Source organism: Mobula hypostoma, chromosome 17 (genome assembly GCF_963921235.1).
Source record: "Mobula hypostoma chromosome 17, sMobHyp1.1, whole genome shotgun sequence".
NCBI lineage: Eukaryota > Metazoa > Chordata > Chondrichthyes > Myliobatiformes > Myliobatidae > Mobula > Mobula hypostoma.
The window spans coordinates 10,613,382-10,638,448 of record NC_086113.1 but is presented as its reverse complement, the minus strand read 5'-3'; the positions used below and the strand labels follow the sequence as shown (position 1 = coordinate 10,638,448).

General features: G+C 37.3%; 2 protein-coding genes across 3 annotated transcripts; both read right to left on the bottom strand.

The window, feature by feature from the left end:
• Positions 1-2,972: 2,972 nt before the first annotated feature.
• On the bottom strand, positions 2,973-7,989 carry hoxa11b (homeobox A11b). Of its 2 annotated transcripts, XR_010020736.1 has the most exons (3): positions 7,302-7,989; positions 5,818-6,126; positions 2,973-3,018 (listed from the first exon to the last, which is right to left on the bottom strand). XR_010020736.1 is itself a non-coding variant. In XM_063069543.1 (2 exons), exons 1-2 carry the CDS (start codon positions 7,948-7,950, stop codon positions 5,894-5,896), a joined length of 882 nt encoding a protein of 293 aa, XP_062925613.1. In that variant the 5' UTR covers positions 7,951-7,989; the 3' UTR covers positions 4,247-5,893. The 2 variants fall into 2 exon arrangements, 1 of the variants encoding a protein (XP_062925613.1); XM_063069543.1 differs by lacking the exon at positions 2,973-3,018 and having other exon boundaries at positions 4,247-6,126.
• Positions 7,990-19,567: 11,578 nt separating this feature from the next.
• Positions 19,568-20,860, bottom strand: hoxa13b (homeobox A13b). The gene is made up of 2 exons (XM_063069296.1): positions 20,212-20,860; positions 19,568-19,812 (listed from the first exon to the last, which is right to left on the bottom strand). Exons 1-2 carry the CDS (start codon positions 20,858-20,860, stop codon positions 19,568-19,570), a joined length of 894 nt encoding a protein of 297 aa, XP_062925366.1.
• Between the last annotated feature and the right edge of the window lie 4,207 nt (positions 20,861-25,067).

The following is a 25,067-nucleotide window of genomic DNA, read 5'->3' as shown; positions in this document are numbered from 1 at the left end:
CGTTTCATTCAATAACTTGATACCTCTAAACAATGAAGGATTTGTGGGTATTAATGTTCAATTTTAAGCCATTCCATAATCCAGCATTATGTTCATATTAAGGCAAAATTCAACTATGAAGCGTGCACATGCCAGATCTGTTTAACGTACAGCTTGTACGTCCCAGAACAAATAGTTAACTTTCATTATTGAACCCCCGCCCCCATCTATTCAAATAAAAAACAGACTGTAAGCAGTTCTATCATATTTACCAGTTTTCTGCAGTAGACTCTGCTTTAGCAAAATGCGTTACAGCACATTGACGTCCTGCTTTGAGGAACTCACCGGGGCAACAACGGAAGTTTTGATGCAAAGCAATTTGTAAATAGTGACACGTAAAATATATAGTAATAGTTCAAGCACGCAGCCAAATATACACAATAAATTATTTTTGAAAAGTGTTTTGTTAGAAATAGAAAATGATAAACTGATTCTTAAATCGATTATATCAACTTCAGATTGTCTAAACTGTTTTATTTTCCGGAAAGTTAGGAAGATGAATTTCTTCGTTAGCCATCCTACTTTTTAAATTCATCCTTCAATATTTCACATTTTTGGCAATCTCGCGCACTAAATGCCTATTCTTTCCACCGCTTATTTTCGATGTTCACTCAGTTAGATATCTATCAATTAATTGAGATATTTAATCAAAGAGTTAATGTCTTCTTACACTTGAAAGACTGGAATATCAATAACTTAAAAATCTAGACGCACTGGCTTCTAGAGCGGAAAACCTGATCTCCCTGACAAGAGGAAAGAACAGTTGTTGAAATTGTTTCCTTTGATGATATGGCCTTTAACAAACAAACTACTAATGACATTTTGCACATATCAATGCAGCAAGCACGAAAATTTAAATTCCTCTTCAAAACTGAGATCTATTTTTCGTTGCTTTGTTACCGGTTCCGGTTATTAAATATATTCAGCACCGAAACACCGGAACACACTTTATCCGGCAACCAAACAGAATGAATGAATATTGTGCTGCGTGCAAGTGCTAGTCCTAGACCTAGAGGGCGCTGTGGCTTCAGATTGCCTCAGCTTCCAAATAGCATGCTTTAAATATTGAAATTGTATTGAGTCCTGATAGGAATGCATTTCATGACATTCTTCACAACACATTATTAAAAGATATGAAGATAATAGCTGGAAGTTGCAATTTTTGTTACATTGTCTGAAACAAAGGAATACAATAAATGACACAAGATAGATTGGAAGTATTGTTCAATTATAGGAAGTAGGTAATTTTTTGCAATTTAACGGAAAGATTCCATAGGCAATAATTAATTAATATTGACGTTTTAACGAAACCCTTTACTAGCTTAGCACAGTCGCATAAAGTTACATATATACAGGCAAGCAAGCAATCAACTGAACTACAGTACCCGCATCCAACACAATTTAACGCAATAATATTTGTTAGACATATCATGCTTATACATTGTTTAGCCAGACTAGTTAACACAGGGCATCGCTACGGAACGTAACACTGTACAAGACAAAATTAATCTTAGATTCCCCGCAGAAGACGGTCAGCAAGTATGAACTTCACATAAAATTTACTTCAAAATGTACAAAATCGTGCACTTAATATGCTCCGAATTGACGTTAAATTTTAGCAACTTTCGCATTTCTTTGCATCCAGTTGTAGATTAGTCGTCCATGTTAAAAACACAATATGGTCGATGGATATCAACAAATAAGAGAAATAGTCCGCAGAAGTAGATTGATCTAATTTCTACGTTAACCGTTAAAACTAAGCAGAGCGAGAAATAAATAATCGAATATACTTTGGAAAAATATGCAACCAATGCTTCATAATGTTTTCCCATAGTTTAAAAATGCACAAATATTTGAAAAGACCCTATATCGCTTTTTTATATATATGATAATGCGGGCAAACGAGGAAACCTAGCCCAGTTACACGATTCGGTTGACGTTTTAACATTCGATAATATTTAGGAAAACATGAAACTGCGCTAATATTATTGTTATACTTTTGAAGAAGAAATATATACTTATTCTTTCATGTTTTAAATAAAATAATAAATGGGAACTGGACAAAATCGGAAAACAGAAAAGGGTCGGAAATGCTCTGAACCTTAAATGCAAAGTTCAGCGGTTGAGCACATTTACACCCAGAGACAGTTTTGAATAATACATATAGTCGTTTCGCGAAAATATTTCTCAGAATATTACACCCTGGTTGTTGGAGGAAATAAGCAAATTAAATTTTACATCGCTTGATGTCCAATGTTAGCATTAAGTTGACAATAAAAATCATGCAATATCGTGCAAAAACAGAAGGAAAAACAAAATACACGAAACTGTTGCAGAAAAAAACATTTCCTTCCTAACTAGTAAATTCGACAATATACATTGTGTATGTTTTTATTGTATAACATTCTCGTGATTTCTTTAAGAAGCAAGTTTATTGTATTTTCTAATCTAGTTTAGTAGGCAATTAAAATCTGTCGTATTTGAAATACATTCCCTTTCCTAGACATTTTTAACGAAATAAGAACAATTTAAAACAATTCATTCCACCCGAATTCAAATTTCACATTAATTGTATCCTAAGCTGTTGAATTCCTCGGTGATTATTGTGTGATAACATTTCTAGGTTGAAGAATCCATGTTGTATCTGCATGAACCCGATCACCCTTCTTCTGTTAGCAAAAAAAAGTTGTTATTTCTGAGCTTTATTGGATATTCAATTTGGATTAGATTTAATTTGTCAAATAGAGAGGTGCGGTTTTCAATTTGGCTTCAGAAGATTCACATACCTCCCATTAAACTTGTACTTTGGAACATCGACAAAGTATTTTTCCTTATATTTTTTTTGCGGTCGCCAAAGCGGCTTTGACATTGATCTAAATGGCGCCACCATGTGGACTGTGTGTGTCCAGCTGGAAGAATTCATGGTCATAGCTCTCTCGTGTAGTTGTGCAGAAACACCGAGCGAACGCAAAACGATATCTAGAGAGGGAGAACAATTAAACTCGAAGATTTTGTTTATATTCCCCGCATTTGGAATTTCATATCTATTGCCCCAATATTAAGAAGCAGAGAGCTGCAATTAAAAAAGACTTTACGACTTATCCCGCTGTTAGTAACCAAGCAACAGAGGCGATCCCTTGTCATTTGCCTTTAATGCCACGGCCCCTTCATAGGCTACCATACTTGTCTCAACTCCCTCTTCTCTAGATATAAAAACTAACTCATATCTTTAATCACTGTTAGTATCATTCATTATTAAAGCAGCCTCACACGCAACATTAAACTTTCATGATGTGAGAACATGTCTCGATAGTATCTCTGCCAATACTGTTGATCAGTCGCTTATAATTTGTTTCGGCCTCCCGTCACCGCCGGCGGGAGTCTGAGCAGAGAGTGGAAGATTCAGAGCTGATTATCCCTTTCCCCCCCAAGGTTAGAGGTGACGTCCACGACGTAACAGAAGTTCAAAGCCAGGAAACAAGCAGGAAAGCGAAAAAAAAATCAGCATTAAAGATATTGTAACACAACTATAATGCATTACAATTTCTTCTAACATACACCCTATGAACCTTAACAAACGCAGTCCAATATTTGCCAAACCGAGAGCAAAGACCCACAAAATTTCCCTCATGACAGTTTCAGGTTTTTTTTCGTGTGTATGGAATAAAGTTTAAATTAACGCAATTTTTTTGATTTTTCGTCTAATTTTGTTAATGCGAACATAAGGCTTTTAATATGACTTGAATATTTGAAATTATCATTGTCCGAAATTTGATCTGAATGTCTTATTTTCCAGAATACAAACTAAAGAAACGTACCAATGTATGTAGACAGATGTGGAATGTTATCCAGCTTTAATGGTTGTTTATTACGTACATGAAACGAACAATAATACAATACTTCGCAGGTGTTTTAGTTCTGTCTTGAATACCTAACAAAGTCCGCCGTAAGAAAAAGTACCTTAATTAATTTTTCTACATTAAATCCAATTGTGCGCTCTCTGAACGTGGACATGCAAATTTACCCCATTTTAGTCAAATTGATAAATATAAATTATATACAAATGTTAGCAAACGTCGACATCACATTTAATTAAACAGCTTTTGATGAGGACTTTGCTCTTGAAGGAATTGTTGTTTATTTTCAAAATCAAATTTCTTAATGTAGAAAACACCACCTCTGTGATGCATATTCCAGCCTTTTGTTATATTTCAGTGTTTTGCAAAATAAAAAAAAATAGAATTACCAAAAAAGAACATAACGGCAAGCAATCGACCGTTGTCATCTGTCATTTTACCAGAATGAACGAGAAAATAAGCTGTTTTGATGATGTTAATAGCAAAAGCCACATCGAAACGTTTAAATTAAATTGATAAAATAAACCGAAGGGATTTTCAGGGCTGGCATGTGTTGTCTGGTTACGTGTGGGCGATTTTTGGACAATACGGCCTATAAGTATATCGATCTATAAAAAGCTTATATGTTGAATGTACAGGAAATGTTACCATTGTGCAATTAAACACTCAATGAAAATACTTTTCTGTCTTTGGTTCACACGGATAAAGATGGCTTCAATACTGTAAATACTGCAGACTGGTCATCCTTTGGAGGAATCCGTGACAAGAATAGATGCGTGAGCAGCAACCTTTAAACCCAATTCCTATACACATTCATCTGTACCAAAAGAGCGACATATTTACAATACTTTGTGCTCAAGTATGCCTTCGCGGGTAGCATCTTTTCCCTTTGAAAGTAAAAACTGCATTTGAAAATTACGAAGCACGATGTATCAAGTACAAATAAACACACACAAATTGCTTCAGCGAGCATAAAATAGCCGGTTTTCAAATATCTTATTATCCCAAGCTATGTATTAAATGGTAAGGTGTTAATATATCGAGGCCAACAGCTAAAATATACAGATTTATACATGTAAAACTGAATTTAACCACACTTGCTTATTTTAATGACTAATATAAATTCCACACTCATTAGAAACGGTCTTTCCTTTTGCTATGAATTTCAAATTGGATACTTGCATGCATGTTCTCATTTTGGGTAATTATGGGGGTGGGGGATGGGGAGTACTGATCGTTATTTATGGAAATAAAGGTGATTCTATCGTAGAGATCCGAAGTTACCGTCTGCCTTTCCTATAGACAAGTTTTCAGTACGCTAAGCAGCGATAAACTGGCATTATTTGCAGAATTGCTGCTGCGCTAAGTTCTGTCCTCCCGAAGGCTGAGATGCAAAAGAACGAGACTGCTTGCTACTTTTGGTAACCGTAGATAACAAATATATATCCAATTGTTGTGGCTGGCATTGAGAGCCACTGATATGCTCCTAATCTAAAGCATGCGCATCTTATCACCTTATTTTTAAAAATATTCTTATATTGCAGCAGGTCCACAAGAGTCAGTTCTTTCTCCTAGGGCTTCAGTACACGTGTCCGTTCATGTATGGAAGCTGCTTTCTTTCTTCAATTACAAAACCAGTTCTGCTTAACTATGTTCAAACGTTCACCTTGACATCTCAAAGTTAATCTCTAGAGACACTCTCTGTATGAATCATATAGACGACGGATATGAGTTTAGAAGTGTGTGTGTGTGTGTGTGTGTGTGTGTGTGTGTGTGTGCGTGTAGTCAACGATGAGCATAAATTCCAGTTACTTTTTAGAGTTGAAACTAGACGTCCTAATTAGCTTTGGAAAGTCGTCTGGCCCGTCAGAGCTGAATTAAAGTGTCTGCTCACAAACTCGAACTTGAGTGTTTTTTTTACCTCTGCGTTCTGGCCTGGCCGATTTCATCGTAGAAGTTAGGAAGATGGAATGCCTCTTTGTAAACTCAGTCTAATCTCAGAGCAATGGATTCGTAGTGTAATATTGAAGGCGGTCTCTGTTTAATTTCTTTTCCTTCATCCTCCTGTTCTGAAACCAAATTTTAACTTGCCGGTCGGTTAAGTTGAGCATCCGGGAAAGTTGTAGGCGCTTCTCCTTGTTAATGTAGACACTGAAAAAGAATTCTCTCTCCAGCTCCCTGATCTGGTACTTGGTATAGGGGCATCTTTTTTTACGTGTACGCTGACCACCTGCAACAGGTAAACAGTGGGTTAAAACGTTGATAGCCGTAAATAAGAGTAGACAGTGCTTTATGTGAGGATTATACTTTTCAGCGAACAGGAAAAAAAGTTTTATGCAGTTCCTACATTGTACACAGCGAAATTCTCCACCAATGCTCGCGATACAGAAAAGTTAGCTAAAGCATAGAAGCGCTTTTAACGTATTGAATGAACCTTAGGACAAAAGATGGCCGCCTCGATGCTCAGAACGGTCGTAGAACTTCTTAAGTTGAAGCGGTAATACTCCCTTTCCAAAGATACTTGAAATCACAAAGGGGCTTTATGTATCCAAAGGGCTAGCCACCCTCTTTGGAAGATAACCACATTTGAAAAGTGAAATGCTCGAGGATGAGAGTATCAAAGACAAAATTAAGCGAAAGGCAAGACGTTTTATTTTATCAAAGGGATTACATTTTAAAAGGATTTGGAGTAGATGATTACCAACCTAACATTATAAAGATACTGGGAAACTGGAATTGGTTTCCTTTGGGGTGGGGACGTCATTGTGTAGATATTCCGTACTGAAGAAGTCAACAAAAGTAACCTCCAGAAGTAATACTGTAACGCTAAGGCTGTGCTTATCTCACGTCCAGCTATAAAATGTGATTATTAAATAAAATATAGCCACTCCGACCTGAAATAAGTCCTTTTTTATGATGGAAAGCTCCGTGCTAAAGGTATTGCAGTATTTATGTTGCTGTTAAAAATGTCATTTTATCCCTGTTATGTTTTAAAGCGGTTACTTATGGAACTGAATACAACCTATAAATAGTTTTTGTGTCAACACGTGTTTTATAGAATCCGTGAGCTGTATTCATACACGCATTGATCACAGCGGCCAAAAGTCTACCTTTTTAAATAAATGTCCACCTGATAATTTAAGCGATCAGATTTTTAATCCAAAATTCACTTTTTTGAGGTGCTACTTGAGGTATGTTAATGCAGGGATTGGCTGGTGTTATTTCACGGCCAATTTCAGAGCGGAGCACGTGATCCTGTCATTTATATAAAAAAAGTTTTGTTGGGGAATCTACAGGCCATCCATAAACCCCCTTATATGCTTATAAAACAGCACATAAAATTTTTAACAGCAGCGCGCGAGATCGCAAAACTTTCCCTCATAAGTGGGCACTGATTCTACCTACTAGAGTTGCTGCTTTTTTCCTCGTTGTTGCCGGAAGAAGATTCCGGGCTGCTGCTCCCGGGACTCGTCTCCTTCTCTACCGACACCCTGGAAGTCTCCGAACTTGAAGTTGCTGCAGACGGCACTTTACCTGGGCTCTTCTCCCCGCAATACTCCGACTGCTGATTCTCACCAGAACCGTAGGCGGTCTCGAAGAACTGATCAAATCCTTGCGGCAGCACACCGTTCCTACCCACCGGGTTGTAGAAGCTGGAAGACGCGTTGGAACTGGGGTGGTAAACGCTGGCGCTATTTTTCATTAGCATCTCGCCCATGGTGCTGGTAGGAAGACACTCCCTGTGCATCAGCTCCTCTGCGGAATAGCAATGGGGGAGATTGCTTCTGTGATGCCACTTATTGGAGGGATCGATGGCATAGTCTCTGAAGGTAACTTCTCGCACAGGTTGAACCTGGGGGATATTAGACGAGTAAGAGTATGTCATGGGACGAGAAGCCGGTGTTTGGGGCAGAAAAGAAGGCAGGCTGGAGAAATCCGGACCCGAGACATAATAGGTACAGCTAGGCAAATAAAGATTAGAGCCACAAGAAACCCGCTCATCAAAATCCATCATCGCTTTCTTGGGGTCCCCTAGCGCAAGAACAGCTCGCATTCGCACAGCTAAACATGGTCCTTAGATGCTGCTGCCTGTTTGAAGCTGATCCGCGGAGTAAAAATTTGGAAACGTAAGCTGACGTGGAAATGTATCTCCATACATCGCAGGAACAAGTCAGTCATGTGACCAGATGCCTGGAGAAATTGACATGCATCACTTTGGATTCCCCCTTGCACCAGGAGCGCAAAGCTCTTTACAACTGAGCTCTGCACATTTCTAAGAGGGGAAAAGGAAGGCTCGAATAATGCTGTGAAGGTGTTCAGGCTTCACACCAGAGTCGCGTTTGGCACGTTTACTTCATGTCTCTCCAACTAGCTGACTTGAACCAAGAATAGACGTGGAAAAAAAACTTATAACCATTACCGCGGCTAAAATATATATCAAGCGCTGATTAATTTTTAAAGCGCGATTTTTGAAATCTCTCTCTCTCTCTCTCTCTCGCTCTCTCTCTCTCTCTCTCACACACACACACACACACACACACACACACACACTCACACACACACACACACACACACACACACACACACACACTACACACACACACACACACTCACACACACACACACACACACACACACACACACACACACACACACACACACACACAGCTACTGGAGGTAAAGCCCGCGACCATTCGACATGTCATTGGAGAAATCCCCTTATCTTTTCTCTTGTCACTTTAATTAAAGAAGATATGCAACATATTTATTCCAACCGACCATTTGCGAATTTATGGATAATAACCAAAACTCTGTAAGAATATTCCAGAAAATGTTATAAGAACATAAATTAAAATGAATAAATAATGATTTATCTTCCAATATCTCTTCTTTTTTCAAATCCAAATATCCTCACTCCCCACCTACACCCTCCCCTTCACAAAAATTAGGCATTGGAGCACACACTCAGTCGTAGACCTCCACAAAGACGTGGGTAAGCTAAGTTATTGGCGACAAGTTCGAAAAAGATGTGTGCTCGTTTGTAATTTCATAAGTGTATCCAAATCGACTCTAGGTTATTTTTTCTCATAAGAATTGATTCCGCGCGAATCTGCCAAGCATCTTTCTTAAAATTGTTATAGTACTTCTGGTTGAAGAGAAACAGGGCATGGTCACGTTCAACACCATCTACAAAACCCGCGCCCTCCCAGAACAATTATATGAATCAGGCATCTATTTAGCTGGATTTCGAGAAATATTATCTAAAGCAGTCTAAGATTCAACCGACGTTCACATTTCAGGCGAGATTCTTGTGACTATGTTGTTCAAGACAAAAACACTTGTAGCAGAGAGAGAAAAAAAGTTTCGGACGAAACAAACGTGAATAATGCGGATTGAAAACCACTTTGACATTGGCCGTGGGCACATTGTTCCATATTTCTATAAAATCTCAACAAAGTCACATGAGTAAGTAGCAGTGTTATAGTTAATGTGGTTCAGACTAAATAAACAATGGTTTTAGTTTGGCGAGGGAAATACTTATCAGAGAATATCCAATAAAAGAACATTTATTTACATATTTATTTCCACCGTCCAGCTGTTTGGTTTTAAATGCACACTAAGAGTTTGAAAGCTTGCGATGAATCCTTTATGCTTTTGAAAATAATGGAACCATAGATAAGGGTTGAAGTTAAACTTTGCTTTAAGAATTTGTCACATATTAGCTTATTGCTGCTCCAAAAACAATTGCGCAGTGCCAAAACAAACAGGTTTCCGGGGGATAAGGACCTTTGCCATAAACATTTGCCAGAAAGACCGAACTTTAAATTAAGTTCCGCGCTCAAAAACTATCTTTACGAGCAACTATGGTAATTGCAAATTAATCATTTTTTTCCCGAATTGTTTCGTTTCGATAAGCACACGACGATGCTGCGGAAAGTCTCCAGAATATTCGAAATTCCGATTTTACGTGTTTCTCTGGCCTGCACAACCGAATAAATCACTAGCTACAAAAAATAAGTCCATCTTATTAAAGAGTAAATACTGGGTTCCGAAAACATTGCAATATAAAGAACATTATCCAAGCCCAAAATTTGTAACAAGGCTTCGTAATACTGTAGTCTGTTTTTTTTTGTTGCATTCAACGTTGGTCAACCGCCTATTTCTAGAATAGACTATAATATACCTTTGCATTATTTAACTAATATATATACTTATATACACACACACACACACACACACACATACATGCACGGGATAGAACCGCGACGCCATGCTGTGAAATTTGACAGTTTTAAAATAATACCCAAATTAATTCATATTCAGCGGTTTAAACACTGATTCGCGAGGAGATATATACATTTAGTAACTGTGATCAAAACTGCAATGTAAAATATGAAAGTTCGTGATTTTTTTAAATGAAAGGGGAGTCCAGAAGCAAAGTGACGCGACTGTTCCTATACGGATGGGCAAATTCCGACACTGCATTTCACGAAATGACTAATTACTACGCCTACAAGAACCGAAAGCGGTTTAGCCCGACCTATGGTTTTAACAGTAATTTTGACAACCAGCTTCACCGGACGCCCGCATAGACATAGTAGCTGACCAGGGGTTAGCTAAAGACGCCACCTACATGGAATCACTGACATTCCCAGCTAACGTGAGCAATCAGGCGTTCCCAAAAGCGTCAAGGACACGGTCTTTGTCTGATGAAAATCGGGCTGAATTTTGAAAGAGTAAGCTTTTTAGCCGGACATTGCGCGTTTTTATCACCATTGGATCAAAATCGAATTTCTTGTCGGTTTCCTTTCTCACCAAAGGATTGGATTTCGCATGCATGGATTGTTGGTTTAACGCAATGTACCTAAAATTTTGTAAAGAGAATAACAAAAACCGAGTTTTAGATATTCAATAATACCCCAAATTCAAAAGAAGAAGCTGGCCATTGCATTAAATAAAAGAGGAAAATTAGATAAAAATGCAGTCACTATCTTAATCGCTGCGCCATTTTCTAGCCATCTGTATTTCTCAGTTATGATACTTCCTCTACAGTAAGTACGGTCCTTTTTCAAATTTAGATTCAGGATCAAATTAACTTGTTTTTTAAAATCATTTTTATTGATCCTGCAGCTTTCAAAAATATAATCACTCGATTCTAAATGTATAGTTTCAAAAACAAAAATATACCGACCTTGTTGGTCTTATACTAGAAGTAAATTCCGACCATTTGGTTGATATTTGATGAAAATGAAATCTAATGTAAATGCTGAAGATTAAGAAGACCAGTTAATTATTGCGGCGCTAGCTATTCTCCTGCAGGACTCCGTGGGAGAGTCGAGACCCGGATGAAGCTGAAATTCTTCACTTTAAGGTGTACTTGGAAGCTTTGTTGAAGATATTATTAGAAACGAAAACGGATAAAATCTTTCCGTGTTGTAGTTACAAAACAAAAGCCTGTCGCAAAATAAGATTGGGGTTAAGCGAAGTTTTCATCAGAGTTTTGCGGGGCTTTTGCAAGAGTGTGCAAACGACTTAACATTGAACTTCAACTCTGAAAAAAGCTGCATAAGCGAAATGTTTATACTTTTCTAAACCAGGGCTATATCGTGCGAAGTCATTTTGTTTTCAATACGAAGACACCTTAAACCTATTGATCGTCATGAAAAATATAAATACTTGGATAATGGCCTGCAACCACTTGTAAAGTGGATTGTGCCATTAATTGAGACGGACTAAACAGTAAATGAAAATCCATTTTGTCGAGTTTGGATTCATTCATTTTGAAATCCCAATGTCCAAACTATATTTACAGCAGGTGTACTTATATTGTCACAGAAAACCGAAAATCACCACAAAATGATAACGGCCAGCCCTACTGCTCTTTGCAGATTTTTACAAGGAATTGTATCCTCATTTGTTCTTCGTTTCTTCCCACGAATTACAATGGATCTTAATTATCGTTGGCAAATGAAGCAACATGTATCTTAATCGTATATAACACCAAATCAGTTTGCAATATTACGCCCAAACCAATTTTCTAACGCGGAGGTTTTCAATACTTCTGAATATTTTGTTTTGTCTCCCTAGAAGACAGATTAAAAGAGCATCTTCCCGTATAAAGGAAAATATATATTTCCTGGTGTACTATGATATTTTAGTCCTGAATCTTTCAACGACAATGTCTGCCGTCCTTTAACAGAATTCTTCTATTTTAATGAAATAGCTACCTTTATCATTAGGTCAAAATATTCTCGTCTTGGAATTGGTACGATAAACTGCGAAAGTTTAGAAGTCGGAGCAATAACATTCTTCATGCTAAGGCGGTGTTGTGAGATCAAACCAAATAAAAACAAGTTCTTTCTTGGTGATTGGAGGAGTAGGGAGGCCTACAACTTTTTTTTTGCGCTATTTCTTTAATCATAGACATTTCGAATATCATAACTTAAAATGAAAACGATTGGCTAATGAAAATTGCACTCCTTTTGAACGAAAGTCTATGTTGTCTTGTGTGTGTGTGTGTGTGTGTGTGTGTGTGTGTGTGTGTGTGTGTGTGCTCGGTTGTTTTGTCCCCTCGTTCAATGGCATTGGCTGACAGTGACAAGACAACGGTGACTGGCCGCCATTTTTATGCCTGATGTCTCCGAATTTTTGCACAAAGTTCAGTTAAATACATGAAGAAATTCGTATCTTAATAGAAGGATACGTTGCATTGTTTTAAAAAAACTATCCTTAAAGATATTAAGCACAGAAAAAAACAAATCGAGAAATAAAAGGATGCAGCTCCCAAGCTGACTGTTGTTTTTGAATTTGAAAACAACGCCCATTCTATCGTTTAGTTTTATTTTAAGTTGTGTTGACTTGCAATAGGTTTACTGAAGTGACCACCTCATACAATACACATTGAACATTGTGGCCTGTCCTTGCGCTAAAATTGTATTTTCAGCTTGCTTTTCTAATATATTTCTCGTACTCTGCGAAAGCCCGATAAATCGGCAGTGAAGCCAAAACGCATCCTGTACTGCAAATTACAAATGAAAATTCTATATTTTAACTGTTGCTGGAGGAAATTATCTTATTTTTCGAAATCAAACACATGCGAGATTTCCGTGTTTTTATTGGAATTGCAATTCGAAATCTCCCATTTCTCCTTTGGTAACTAGGGATTATATTGATTCTGATTCTTAACCTATGTATTTTCCAAATAAAGATTTATTAAAACTATGGCATGTTTATTGTGACAATCTATACTTTTCAATAAATTCAAAACCTAGCGCTCAAATTGTCTATCTATCCAGTGACGCAAGAGGGAAAAAACCTCAGCAGTATTTTTAAGCTCACTCCGGCAAAATAAATGGATCATTAATTAATATTGAGCCTTCTCTTTTGAACAATTACACCTAGCCGTCATAAAATTGCCGCTTTCTTTACAAATAAGCACAATGTTTCGCTTCCGAGAATTATTGAGTCTATGATGTGCGAATTTATTTTGAACTATTAATTCATTACCGTGATTTTTTTTTTGCAAGAAGCGCGTTGTTGGCGTGCATTGCTAAATTCATGGAATGGTTTTAACTCTAAAACACACGGAATTTAATAAATTGAAGTTACCTTTTAGACACAATAGCATGTTTAGGACTTCGATAGTCATGAGCAATAGAGATATAAAGATAGAATAAAACCTATTGATAGCTGAGCGGTGAATTTCGGCAGTATATTTCCTCCCAAATTACACAATATAGTGATATTACTTACTAAATGGCCCCGTCATTAATTGCGGTATATAAGCCAATCTGAGCCTTCATGAATACCGTAATATCTGAAATGTACGGCAAATTTCACCTGAACTGTCGGATTTGAACTTGAAAGCTCCTTACTTTGAACTTGGCTGGTAGTCACAGATCGGAATTTAAGAACGCCGTTCGTTAAAAGTACATTATTCGCCTCCACATGGCGTAAATCTGTAACCATTCCCTTCGTTGTCAGATGTATTATTCCAGCGTTCCGATTCTTATCCTTTCAATAAATAGCTGCCGGCTCGGAATGCACAGGTGCGATGGGTTCAGAACATTTCCTGTAGCCTCATGTTAATCCCTTGCCCAGTTGGTATACTCAGATAAACGAGGCAACCTCCTAATTGCACCTAATCTTTGGTAGGTTAAGCATATTCCAAGTCGTGATGCAGTTGTCTCCCAGTTGAACGTCCAGAACCCACACACGTCGCGTATGTGCTCAGCAAATCTGCAATAATAGCAAAATGTCTCAATCCCTTTGCCTGAAAGAATATAAAAAGCCGAAGTGAAATGCTGGAATTAAATATCAACAAAGGGACAAGTCCGCGACTGCATGCGTCAGGGATGAAGTGAACGGTGTTACTCCAAAAATAGTTAAACAAACGAATTTCAGCTGCATTTATCCTGGTGTTTTATTGCTAAATTGTGTAAATTACTTTGGAGATTACAGATCTGAATACATTTAAATACGTTTGCCTTTTTATCTCGACTGCAGACGTGGTAAATATTTTGAGCTCAATGCGAAAATACAAATATATACCGCCTCAGTTTTTGAAGAACATTTCCTCACGCAACTTCGAATGAAGCTATTACTGCAATTTTTATTTTATCTGCTTACACTTGATTACCTGTCCCGTTTGGAGACGGGAAGTGAACATTTTACTGCTAATCTGTAAAGTATTTAAAAACAAATCATGTTAACAAAGAAGTGAGAGCCCATTCACATTCCGAATAGAGAAGCATAAATAAGGCTACACAGTAATAGATATAGTTCGACAAATTGTTACAGAAAGGAACATTTCCATGTGTATTATTTTGACAAAACATCGAAGGACCTCACCATACTATCAGATGACTGATTGGTAAGTCGATATAAGAAAGTATCGCGGAAAACCACTCACAAACCTACCGGAAATTAGATTTACTTTCAGAAATAATGAACATAAATACTTCCAACAAATTATTTTTGCTTAAAGTGTTCTGCAGAAGTTATTTTAATTCAAGGCTGGAGTGAGTTGAAATGAGTAATAATACAACTGAATTCAAACTTTCAATCCATGCTCAGCAAAGAAAATCTCATAAATTGAATGGTTGGGTACGATTTAAAATAAATTCCAAATATACTTTCAGCATTTGGGGGGGCCAAATTGATATTGTTAAATACAATTGTGCTGATATAATCACATAAGTAAGAAAATCTAGAAAGTAGATTGCATTTATAAATAGCGTCCACTTTAAATCAACGCCTGAAAATACTTAATGAAGTGGAATACATATTCCCTTTGAAATAAATTATAATGCTTAGAACGCGTGTTACCTTAATCTTGCCAAATGCAAAACATAAAATTGGTTATCCAGAAAATACATACTCTACACGTGAAATGTTCTTTGTCCTAATTTGTCAAAAGTAATACTTTAATCATTATTAACTTCAATTCCGCATATGTACTCGCGCATATGAAATACTACATAACTTATGCTAATCTATTAAAGACTAGTTTACTTGCTGGTATGCATCTGTAATTATTTTCACCTATTAATCTGTAGTACATAAACCGCAAAGTAAAATGTTTGCGTATCATATAATTTTGTATTTTATGAAGCACAGTTTCGTTTTGCGGGGTGTACAAGATACGTAACCGACTTAATATTTCGCTGCAATGGTATCTTATTTGCAAAGAGTTTCATCGTTGGACCTATATTGTGTACAAAGTCAAATCCAGTATAGCCTATATTTGGAATGTATTTATAATCTGTTATAAATCAGAGTAAAACAAGGAAGTAATTGTTTATATTCATTTAAGTAATCTCTACAGAATTGGAATTAAACAAAGGTTCAATCTGATATTTCCTACAGAAAATCAAATTTATTTTTGAACTTAAGTGGTACAATAATATTTGATGAAAAATTGTAAACTTGATTCAATAATTTTGAAGTAAAATTGACTTAATTTTCGAAGAGCAACGTACAGTAAGTTGCGTGTATAGCAGTAGGTAGTTTAAAGTCGAATTTATCGAACTCGTTCATCGTTGAATTCAGCTGTAATTTTACTTACAATATCCCTTTGAAGTAATTATTCATAAACATTAAATATACTTTTCAGTATTTCTTAATATTAAGAGTGTTGGTTTTGGATACTTTTTTTTTGCCTGGTAGCAAGTTTTACTCAGCAGTAAATGGGAAAATATACGCTTTTGGTACTTAGTTGCGCATATTACGTGCATCATGCAGTGAATGCTATATTCCGTCAGAATAAATAACAAGGCTTCAATCAGATAAAGAGAAGAAGTAATCAAATAAGCTATTATATCACGATTAATGAGGAAGAGCGCTGCAGGCAGAACATATACTCGGTGACGTGAACGGTTTTAAACATATATATATAATCTTTGTATCTATCTATCTATGTATATATATTAGAAATATGTGTTCATTTATTCTAAGTAAATCTCTACAGTTCAACGTTCATTATTGGCACCGAACTCTTTCAACAGCCTAAGGCTAAATGAATTCAGAAGTGCCAGTTCTAAATTATTATGCTTTCTGCTCTCTGTAGATATCACGCAGATAACTACGTGGTTAAGTTTCCTATTTTTTCAAAAGACAATACATAAATAACAAGAAATGATGATTAGACGAAAGCGAGCGACATTGCTTAAGGGTTTTGCAGCGCTTTCGCCGGTACTATTTGTTACTTAAGGCCAACAAAACATATAACAGCCGAAATAAAAATCTGCATGGCATTAATTTCTTCGGAAATAGTTCTCAGTTATTCGTATAAACATTATCTGTTTTGACAACACCAGCGGTTACTTATTATTAATAAAATATAATAAATATTAATATTTTGTTGTCTTAAGCAGATATTTCGCAGTATTTTTACACAAGATGTATCTAGAACAGTAATAATTAAACCACCCTCATGAGCCACAATGTGGGTGGCTCTACCCAGGCATTTCCCTACAAATGCCCGTTTGGGTTTTGCAAAAGCCATGCTGTGATTGGTTCGGCTACGTCATGAGATCAATGTAGAATTTTATAATCCCACGACATTTTGACAAATCAGCTTTCATGCTGCGAACTGTAAACCTCCCCCCACCCCCCACCACCACCACCTCGATTGTTGTCTCGGATGCATTAGGAAAAAAAAAGCACTAGAGAGAATAAATTAAAGGTTGATAATTAGGCGTCCAATATTAATTTGATGTTATTGCAACAAAGTAGACAGGTTACTTAAGGAAGTAAGCTTACCTCACAATTAATAATTTCACGGAACCATTTTCTATAATATCCACGATAAAATAGCGGACTCACTGTATGATTGTGGAATTTATCTGCAATTCTGTGTGTTAAAATGAAAAGTTGCGGTAGTTAACATTTTCAATGAAGATCGAGTTATAGTTTTCCATGTTCACCACCCTCGGCGAAAGACGGATTACGCAACATCACATGCAATTTCCCGTGCTTTCCACTTGAAATGTATGTAGACCGTATATTTTGAAATTCCTAAAACGTCGCGTAAAATTCCTTACATGGAGCTTCTAAGCAATACTTTTAATTTCTCAAGATGAAAAGTGAAATTCCATAAGTACATGACCGGATATTATGTATATAATATAAAAAGCTATCCTGCCCAGAGCAGTTAGATACGGATAAAGGCGGAACAACAATATTATAGACGACTGATCATAGATAATTCGATCACTATAAACCCTTCAATGCACTTTATAAATATAACAGTGAGAAATTTTACTCGATCAGTCTGTTTACGATTTCTTTAGCTATAGAGGTTGAAATGTAATTGCAAGTGAAAGTTAACTCACAAAACATACAACCATCACCCAATATGATATGGATTCTAAATTCTCTCCCCTTGGATATTGGTAAAATAGCAAACTTTGGCGGAGGAAATATAGTTCATGTATAGCCATTGAAAAATCAAATATTCTAAATAATTTACCCCGAACTTTCTATTATGTTCACAATGCATAACCATTCGTTAGAGTTACTGACCTACACTGGATGCTCCCAGTTCACTCTCAGCACCTTTATAATTTATACAGTCATGTTCGGTTGTTCATGCTTTCAAAACCCATATAAATGAATGTCTGCAGATGTAACAGTAGATGGCGTACTTGCTCTACATATGCACCTCATGACTATTCATGAGCTGTTAATCGTCAAGGTCAAAGACTATCTGTTTTCGTCAAGGTCAAGGTTTAAGCCGCCTCCCCCACCCCCATCGCCCTGCCTCCACGTACAAAGCAAAGGGAGCATATATTTTTACCCAGAATATGGAAAGAGTTACTTAATGTTCTCAAACTTTTGGTATATATCGATACAAATTTAGAGGTCCAGTCTACAGCTTCCATCAAAATCTTGAATCTTTATCTGGCGGTGACATTCTTCCATTTAAAAATAGAATGGTTGGATATATTTACCGAATAGTAAATTCGTCGGTTAGTTCTCAGAATGCACGCATGGTTTCCACGCATTTTGAGTAACTTGCTTCGCAACAGGAAGAAATCTAATTAGCTACTTTGACTTTTTTTTTGTCTTAGAAGTTTCTTAACAAAAACTATGCAACGCTGTAGTTTATGAAGACCTTTTATTCGTGAAATAATTTGTTTTAATGCAAGTAATTCAGTAGATGATTAAAAAGACAATAGGCTATACAGATTAAAAGCTGCATAATAGTAATGTAAAACATATCTTAATTTCATGATTATCATTCGTGATTTAACGTTGCATCTATAATTGGTTTATATATACCAAGCAAGAGGGGAGCATGCAGATATAACAATCCAGCAATTTTTTTAAAAAATACAATTGCACGCGAACGTTGTCATCTTTAGGAAGAAAGCTGTGCGCCTTAAGCCTGCATAGAGATTAATGCGACGTGAGATGTGTATTATAACTAGCAGGCTTATTTTTAAAAAGCTTCATATTTAGTTCATTTCCAAGTTTGCAAAATTTGTCTTTCAGCTCTGTGGAAAATGACGCTCTACACTTATTACGAAAGCCAACGGTGCTCTTAGGTATGTACATTATTAGAAACGTAGAGTGCTGGAATTGTATGCATTCACATTCCCATATGCATTCCTATTTAGAATATATTCTTCCATCTACCTATACATTAATATCTTAAGAGACAGCGCATCCCTTCCAAAGAAAACGTAGTGCTTAAACATACTTTTATTATACATTTTCACGATATATCCCATGGCTTACCTGAGGATAAAAATAACATGCACTCTAGTAGCTTTTTTTTTAATAACTAAACCTTTTCAGCAAGTTTTCTTTAGGTGCTCTGATGGCATTTTGCGAAGGAACTGTGTGGAACAAGGTTTTACGCTTATTCTTTCTGAGTGTTTCAGTCTATATGCATACAACGTTTCCCACATTTGAAAACAGCAACCCTCTCGATTCTTGATTAAGAGGTTTGATTTATTTCTGGCGAATATTAAATTATTTTAACATGATATTTGTACACTGTCTCTCTTGAACTTTGTGGGATGTTTTGAGAAAAGTAATATTCAGGCCGAAAAACAGAAAAGAAATCTACCATCAAGAAAGTGAGCTGAGATGGTTTCTTTTTCTTCAGGCTGAATTGTTTTAAAATTTTCAAAATATGTCCAAGAATTTTTGGAATAGTCGCACTAGCTGTTACTTTTCAGTTTGCTCAGAATTTTTTTTTCCTTAACTCGTCTGTTTTGAAACCAAATCGTGACTTGTCTTTCCGAGAGGTTTGTTGAGGCCGATATCCTCCTTCGCTTGTCCTTGGTGATGAATTTATTGGTAGCATATTCCCGTTCAAGTTCTTTCAATTGCACCTTGGTGTAAGGCACCCTCTTCTTTCTTCCACGCCGGAAAGAGCTGGGGTCCGAAGGATGCGATACGACGTCTGTGGAAGAGAAATGCACATCTTTACCATCTCTGGTAGCTTAGCTGTCGACGTCAAATAAACCAAAGTTTCAAAGCAGATCGTGTCGCTGGAGTCAAGTTCAACATCACTGCACGGCGATGCTACTGGGACTGCATTTAATAAATTAAATGGCACGCCCGGAGATATAATTGTAATCTGTGCAAAGGCCGAAGAAATGATTAAAAACATGCGAAGACGTATTCAGGCACCACATTAAAATACAAGTGCTGATGGCACTGCGAATATCATTTCTTAGTTATGGTCTATTTTTATGTTATTCCGTTACCCGTACGTATTTGCACGTCAGACAGATCGTTTTCCCCCTTCATTGGACGGGGTTCGATTATGGGCAGCATGTTAAGTTCTATCAATATTTACCTGGCAGACTCGACTTCCAGAGGTGGGTGGCTTGAGGTTGCTCTTTCGCACAGCAGACTTGCCCGTTCCACCCGTTGGTGATTGCCCAGGGCTGGTAGCTCTCCATGGGCAATAACGTTTCGTGTCGCGGTTCTCCCGGAGCGCTGATAGTGGGGACCACAGGTACGTCCAGATAGCTGGGCATTGGTTGGTACGGCCCCGCGTAACCTTGGTAGAAAGCAAACTCTTTAGCTCGGCTGGTGAATTCCTCGCCAGCGGACGTGTCCATATATTTGTCAGCAGGATAACCAGACAAGCTGGAGGGCTGCGCGCAGGACTTAATGTTGCTGTGGTGGCTCATTCGGCAGGGATAGTAACTGCTCCCAAAGTATCCATATGGAAGAGAGGCACTGGAGGAAGTTTGAGCTGCAGGACAAGGACTACACTGTTTGACAGGTTCAACAATGCCAGAGGCTGGTACTTCAGTCGACGAGTAGGCAGAACTGGGGGCTAAGGATGCTGGATGGGCCATTAGATTCCTGCATTGATTTGCTGTGAAGTTCCCTCCTGAAAATCCATCCATGTTTTTATTAATTTCATCCAAATTATTGTCGTAGACGAACATCACCGTGTCGATCCAGCGAGGATGAAGTATCACTGGCGTTGTCATATCACGTCCTACATTGAGACTAGTGGCCGTTTTAAAAGCCCCCAAGACTGAAAAGAGATACTGAACCTCTCAGACTTAGCAGCGTTGACGCGCCAATGTCGCTGAAACCTGCCTCCTTATTGGCTGCGAGTTGCCCACGTGATATGCAAAGTACATGATAAACATCTGAAGAATAAAAAAGGTAGATGTTCCATTAGTCTAATAAAGTAACGTTTAGATATTTACGTAAGCGAGTAATTGAAATAAAACGCATGTATCAAAATGTAAAAACACCATCACTGCACAAAATACACCGTGATTATGTAAATTATAGAGGTGGATTTACATGAAAAAAACTTGGCCATTCTAATAAAAAACAATATTTTGCATAAACACAAAAGTGCTCGACGTTAAATCTGTTGCTTTTGTTTTGCACGAAATAAATAAATCTCATTTAATGGGGTTTACGACGTAAAGGATTTTAAATACCGATTATCTGTGTATATTCTTGACTATCGTGCCAAGCGTTTGGTTTAGTTTCCGGTAGATGAATTTACGGTTCATCCTTATTATCATACGTATCTCCTACCGATTACACTGTAGTATTTTTGTCAAGGCCGCTGCCGGTTGAGCATAGCATTTTGTTAGGATGGGTTAGCACTTTACCTTATAATATACAAATCAAATCACTGTTCTCAGTTAACAGGAAAATAACGCTTGAAGAAATCGGTAGTAGCTGCAATTTATAGTGAAAAGGAAACAGCTGTATGACCTTTATATTGCTTCATGACATGACTCGTTAAACCAAATGGTAATAATGCCGAAGAAAAGTCCAAAATTATTCCGGTGTGAATGTTTGATAAAAAGTGATAATTATTTTTAAGAAAACATCTATTCACTCGCGATGTCATATTTGTAAATAGCATATATAACAGAACAGCGTGTGTTGGAATCAATCACAATCAATTCGGAAACTGAATTCATCTTACTGATTTTCCATCCGCACCGGACAACTAATATATTTACCTGTAACGTTAGTCGTGAAATTCCTATCCAGCTTAAAATATATTAATATCAAAGGACATTTATAAGCCAGATAAGAATATTGACTAATTCTTTTCCTGCTTTTTGCCAGCCGCGATTCCTGAAGTTTTTAAACAAATGTCAGGTTTAATTTCTTCCCCCGCTAATGCAGTCGCTTCCTGGTAACTTGCTGGCTGTTAAACGTGCATTCACTGAGTAGGCACAGCGTTCACGGAACTGGATTTCGCATTAAAATATCAGTAAATGTGTTTTATGGGCAACTGGCACATTTAAGTAGACGGAAAAGCGACAGAATTGTGAATTATTTAATAATATCTGCCACATGGTTGAATGTACTAAAATCTATAACTATAATTTATTTTATAATATCTAATGCGATGCTATATTTGATGGATTCAACTACATTATTGCGGTATTTAGAATTAACTCGGTGAAATTTGGTGGAAAGCATGGCCATAAAACGTCCAGCTAAACGCAGATATCACATGATGAAAAAGAATAGCTGGTGAAATAAAGAGGGGGAAAGGATCCAGAACTGTTCGGCAGCACTGAGTCGTCAGGAAGGACGATGTTAATTCAATTCTAGTCATTTACTTTGTACATGGGACCTTGTGGTAAGTGGAGTCTAACTCACATCATAGTGAAGTCGTCAATCCTCTTTCAGTCAGCAGTTGGTCTTATTCCTTTAGCTGAAGACTGAAGTGATGTAGCTGCCCAGAACAATCACTTTACTATTGCAATGCCTTTTATTCTTTATAATTTCCACCTTCCCCTTCCCCACGCTATCTACTTCTTTCCTGCCTTATATTCTCTTTCCATTTTCACACTTTCTTTCTGCCTCTCTTCTGATATTGGGATCGGGCAATCACTATAAATAAGTCGTTAAATAGTGTCCTTTTAATCTTATTTTAAAAATGTATGTAATGGGAAGCTAAACGATTTAAAGACGCCGAATCTTCACTGATGCAGACCATTGTTAGTAAAATAGAGGCTATTGTTCCAATTAAATTGGATATAATCCCTATCCGTCGACTTCCGTGCCTTGAAATAGTGTAATTAAAATAGTCTCTCCGCTGTATATAGAGATATTCTACATCACCTTTCCTTTTGAAATCCGAGTATACAACTTTTTCCAGGTTACAACGGTGCAAAAATGTATTGAGATGAGTTTAAAACACATAATGCTGTAGTAAAATATAGACCGGCTAAATTGGGAAATTCTGAATAGATCTTGTGAGATTATTCTTTCAAATCTATCATCAGTTCACACGGTGGGAGCTCGTTTAGTTTGCACTCCAGTGATAATTACGTGATAAAATGATTCGTGCCCCAGCGTATCTGTCACTGATAGACAAAGATTCGCTTCTTCCCATAATTATTAGTTGGTCGATCTTATTAGTATCGACATTTAATGTAGCTTAATTTTCCCCAGCATTATAACCAACGGCCTTACCAGAATTTGTCCTGATCATGCAATATTTTGAAACAGCACAATTTATCCCGTAAATATTCCAAATTAATCCTTAATAACGCTTTATGTGCTCACTTAATCTCAGCAGATTCACAGAATTCACAGATTCACAGAAGATTCACAGAATTCACAGATTCACGTTTAAGTTTGTAGATTTGTCCCATATAAATACTGTACCCATTTATCAGGTAAATGGGCAAAATGGGCTGAGACTGCACTATTTTGGAATATCCTTCGATCTGAACTCATTCGAACAACAGCTTGATACAGCGACCTTTTTTTTTAAAAAAGAACATTATTTAATGCAGAGACGACCGCCCCTCCCCCAAAAATACACGTTGAATTGAAACAAGCATTAGTCTGCGCACTTTAGGGTAGGCTGGACCACCAGTGCCTTCCGCTTTGAAAGAGTGTTATGTTAAGGAATGGGGTCGATATAAATACAATCTGCAGCATATTCAAACGGTACACTGCAGATTACACTACAAAATGGCAGCGACCAAATGGGCAGCTCTTTTACATAGGGGTTAGACACGGCCAAAGGCCAAGGTCAAGTTGAAAGTTGCAGTCTAGCCAATGTGAGTGCTGTCATTCACGCGTTGACGACCATGTCTGAATTCTTATAAAGGCAAGCCGTGAGAATTGACTTTTTCATTGTCATTTTATTTGTTTTCTTTTGTTTTCGCTCACAACCCTCCAAATGTAAAAAAAATCCACTGACCGTACCGTCTTCATTTCCAGGCTGTTTCTGCATTGTTGGCATAGGATGTGAAATAGATGCAGTCACTTTGCAAATTAGACAGCATTGCATCCGGTTTAAATGCACTGTTTAGGAAACCTCTTGCTTTGAACAGAGTGTACCACAACCAAGTTAATGTTACTTGGAAAGGTGGGGGCATTTTGAACACGCCGAACTACCACGATGAATACTGCGTCAAGTAATGAGGGCCATCTTTCCGTGCCAGGAGCTATCTCCAGGCAAGGTTTCAAACTACTTTTGGATCCGTACATCACCAATGGAAAGCTTTTTTTCCCCTGATAAAGTGCAGCAACTACATGCCTAGGAGGTAACTGTGACTAAGATGCATGTGTGCCTGGGAGGTAACCCTGCCGTTATGCCGGAATTGCTCACGAATTGTAGTAGTTATTGTTAGAACTTTGCAAAGTAAAAATGCATTTTTTTTAGAATATTACCTGCTAATTCTGCTTTCAATGATGCTGCAATGCACCCACACACAAGCATTCGATGTCGTTATTTCCTCTGCGTTGTCAGCCCGGAGCTTTTAGCTTTGCCCTTTCGGGATGATGTTATGAATAATTGCTATAATGTGTGCCCGAATACCAAATCATCGCAAGGACACAGCAGTAACCAATTTGTGTGAATGTAGAACGCATTGGTTAATAAGTCGATTAAAAAAAAACACGTCAAAAATGTTTTTCCGATGTCAATACTGGTATGATGAATCGCTTTATACTTCACCTGCGGGTATTCTTTACAAATTTTGGAGGGGGTTCACGTTATATAGACTTCCCATTTTCAACTTATAAACAATGTGTGCTTGATCCAGGAGAGGTTAGTTTTGATTTCCACTTTTAAAAAAAATTCTGAATGTAATCTACAAATTGCTCTAGTCAAACATCTACGACCACTTGTCTGACATAATCCTCTGAAGCAAGAGGACTTTGGAAGTATCTGTTCCACATATTCACCTA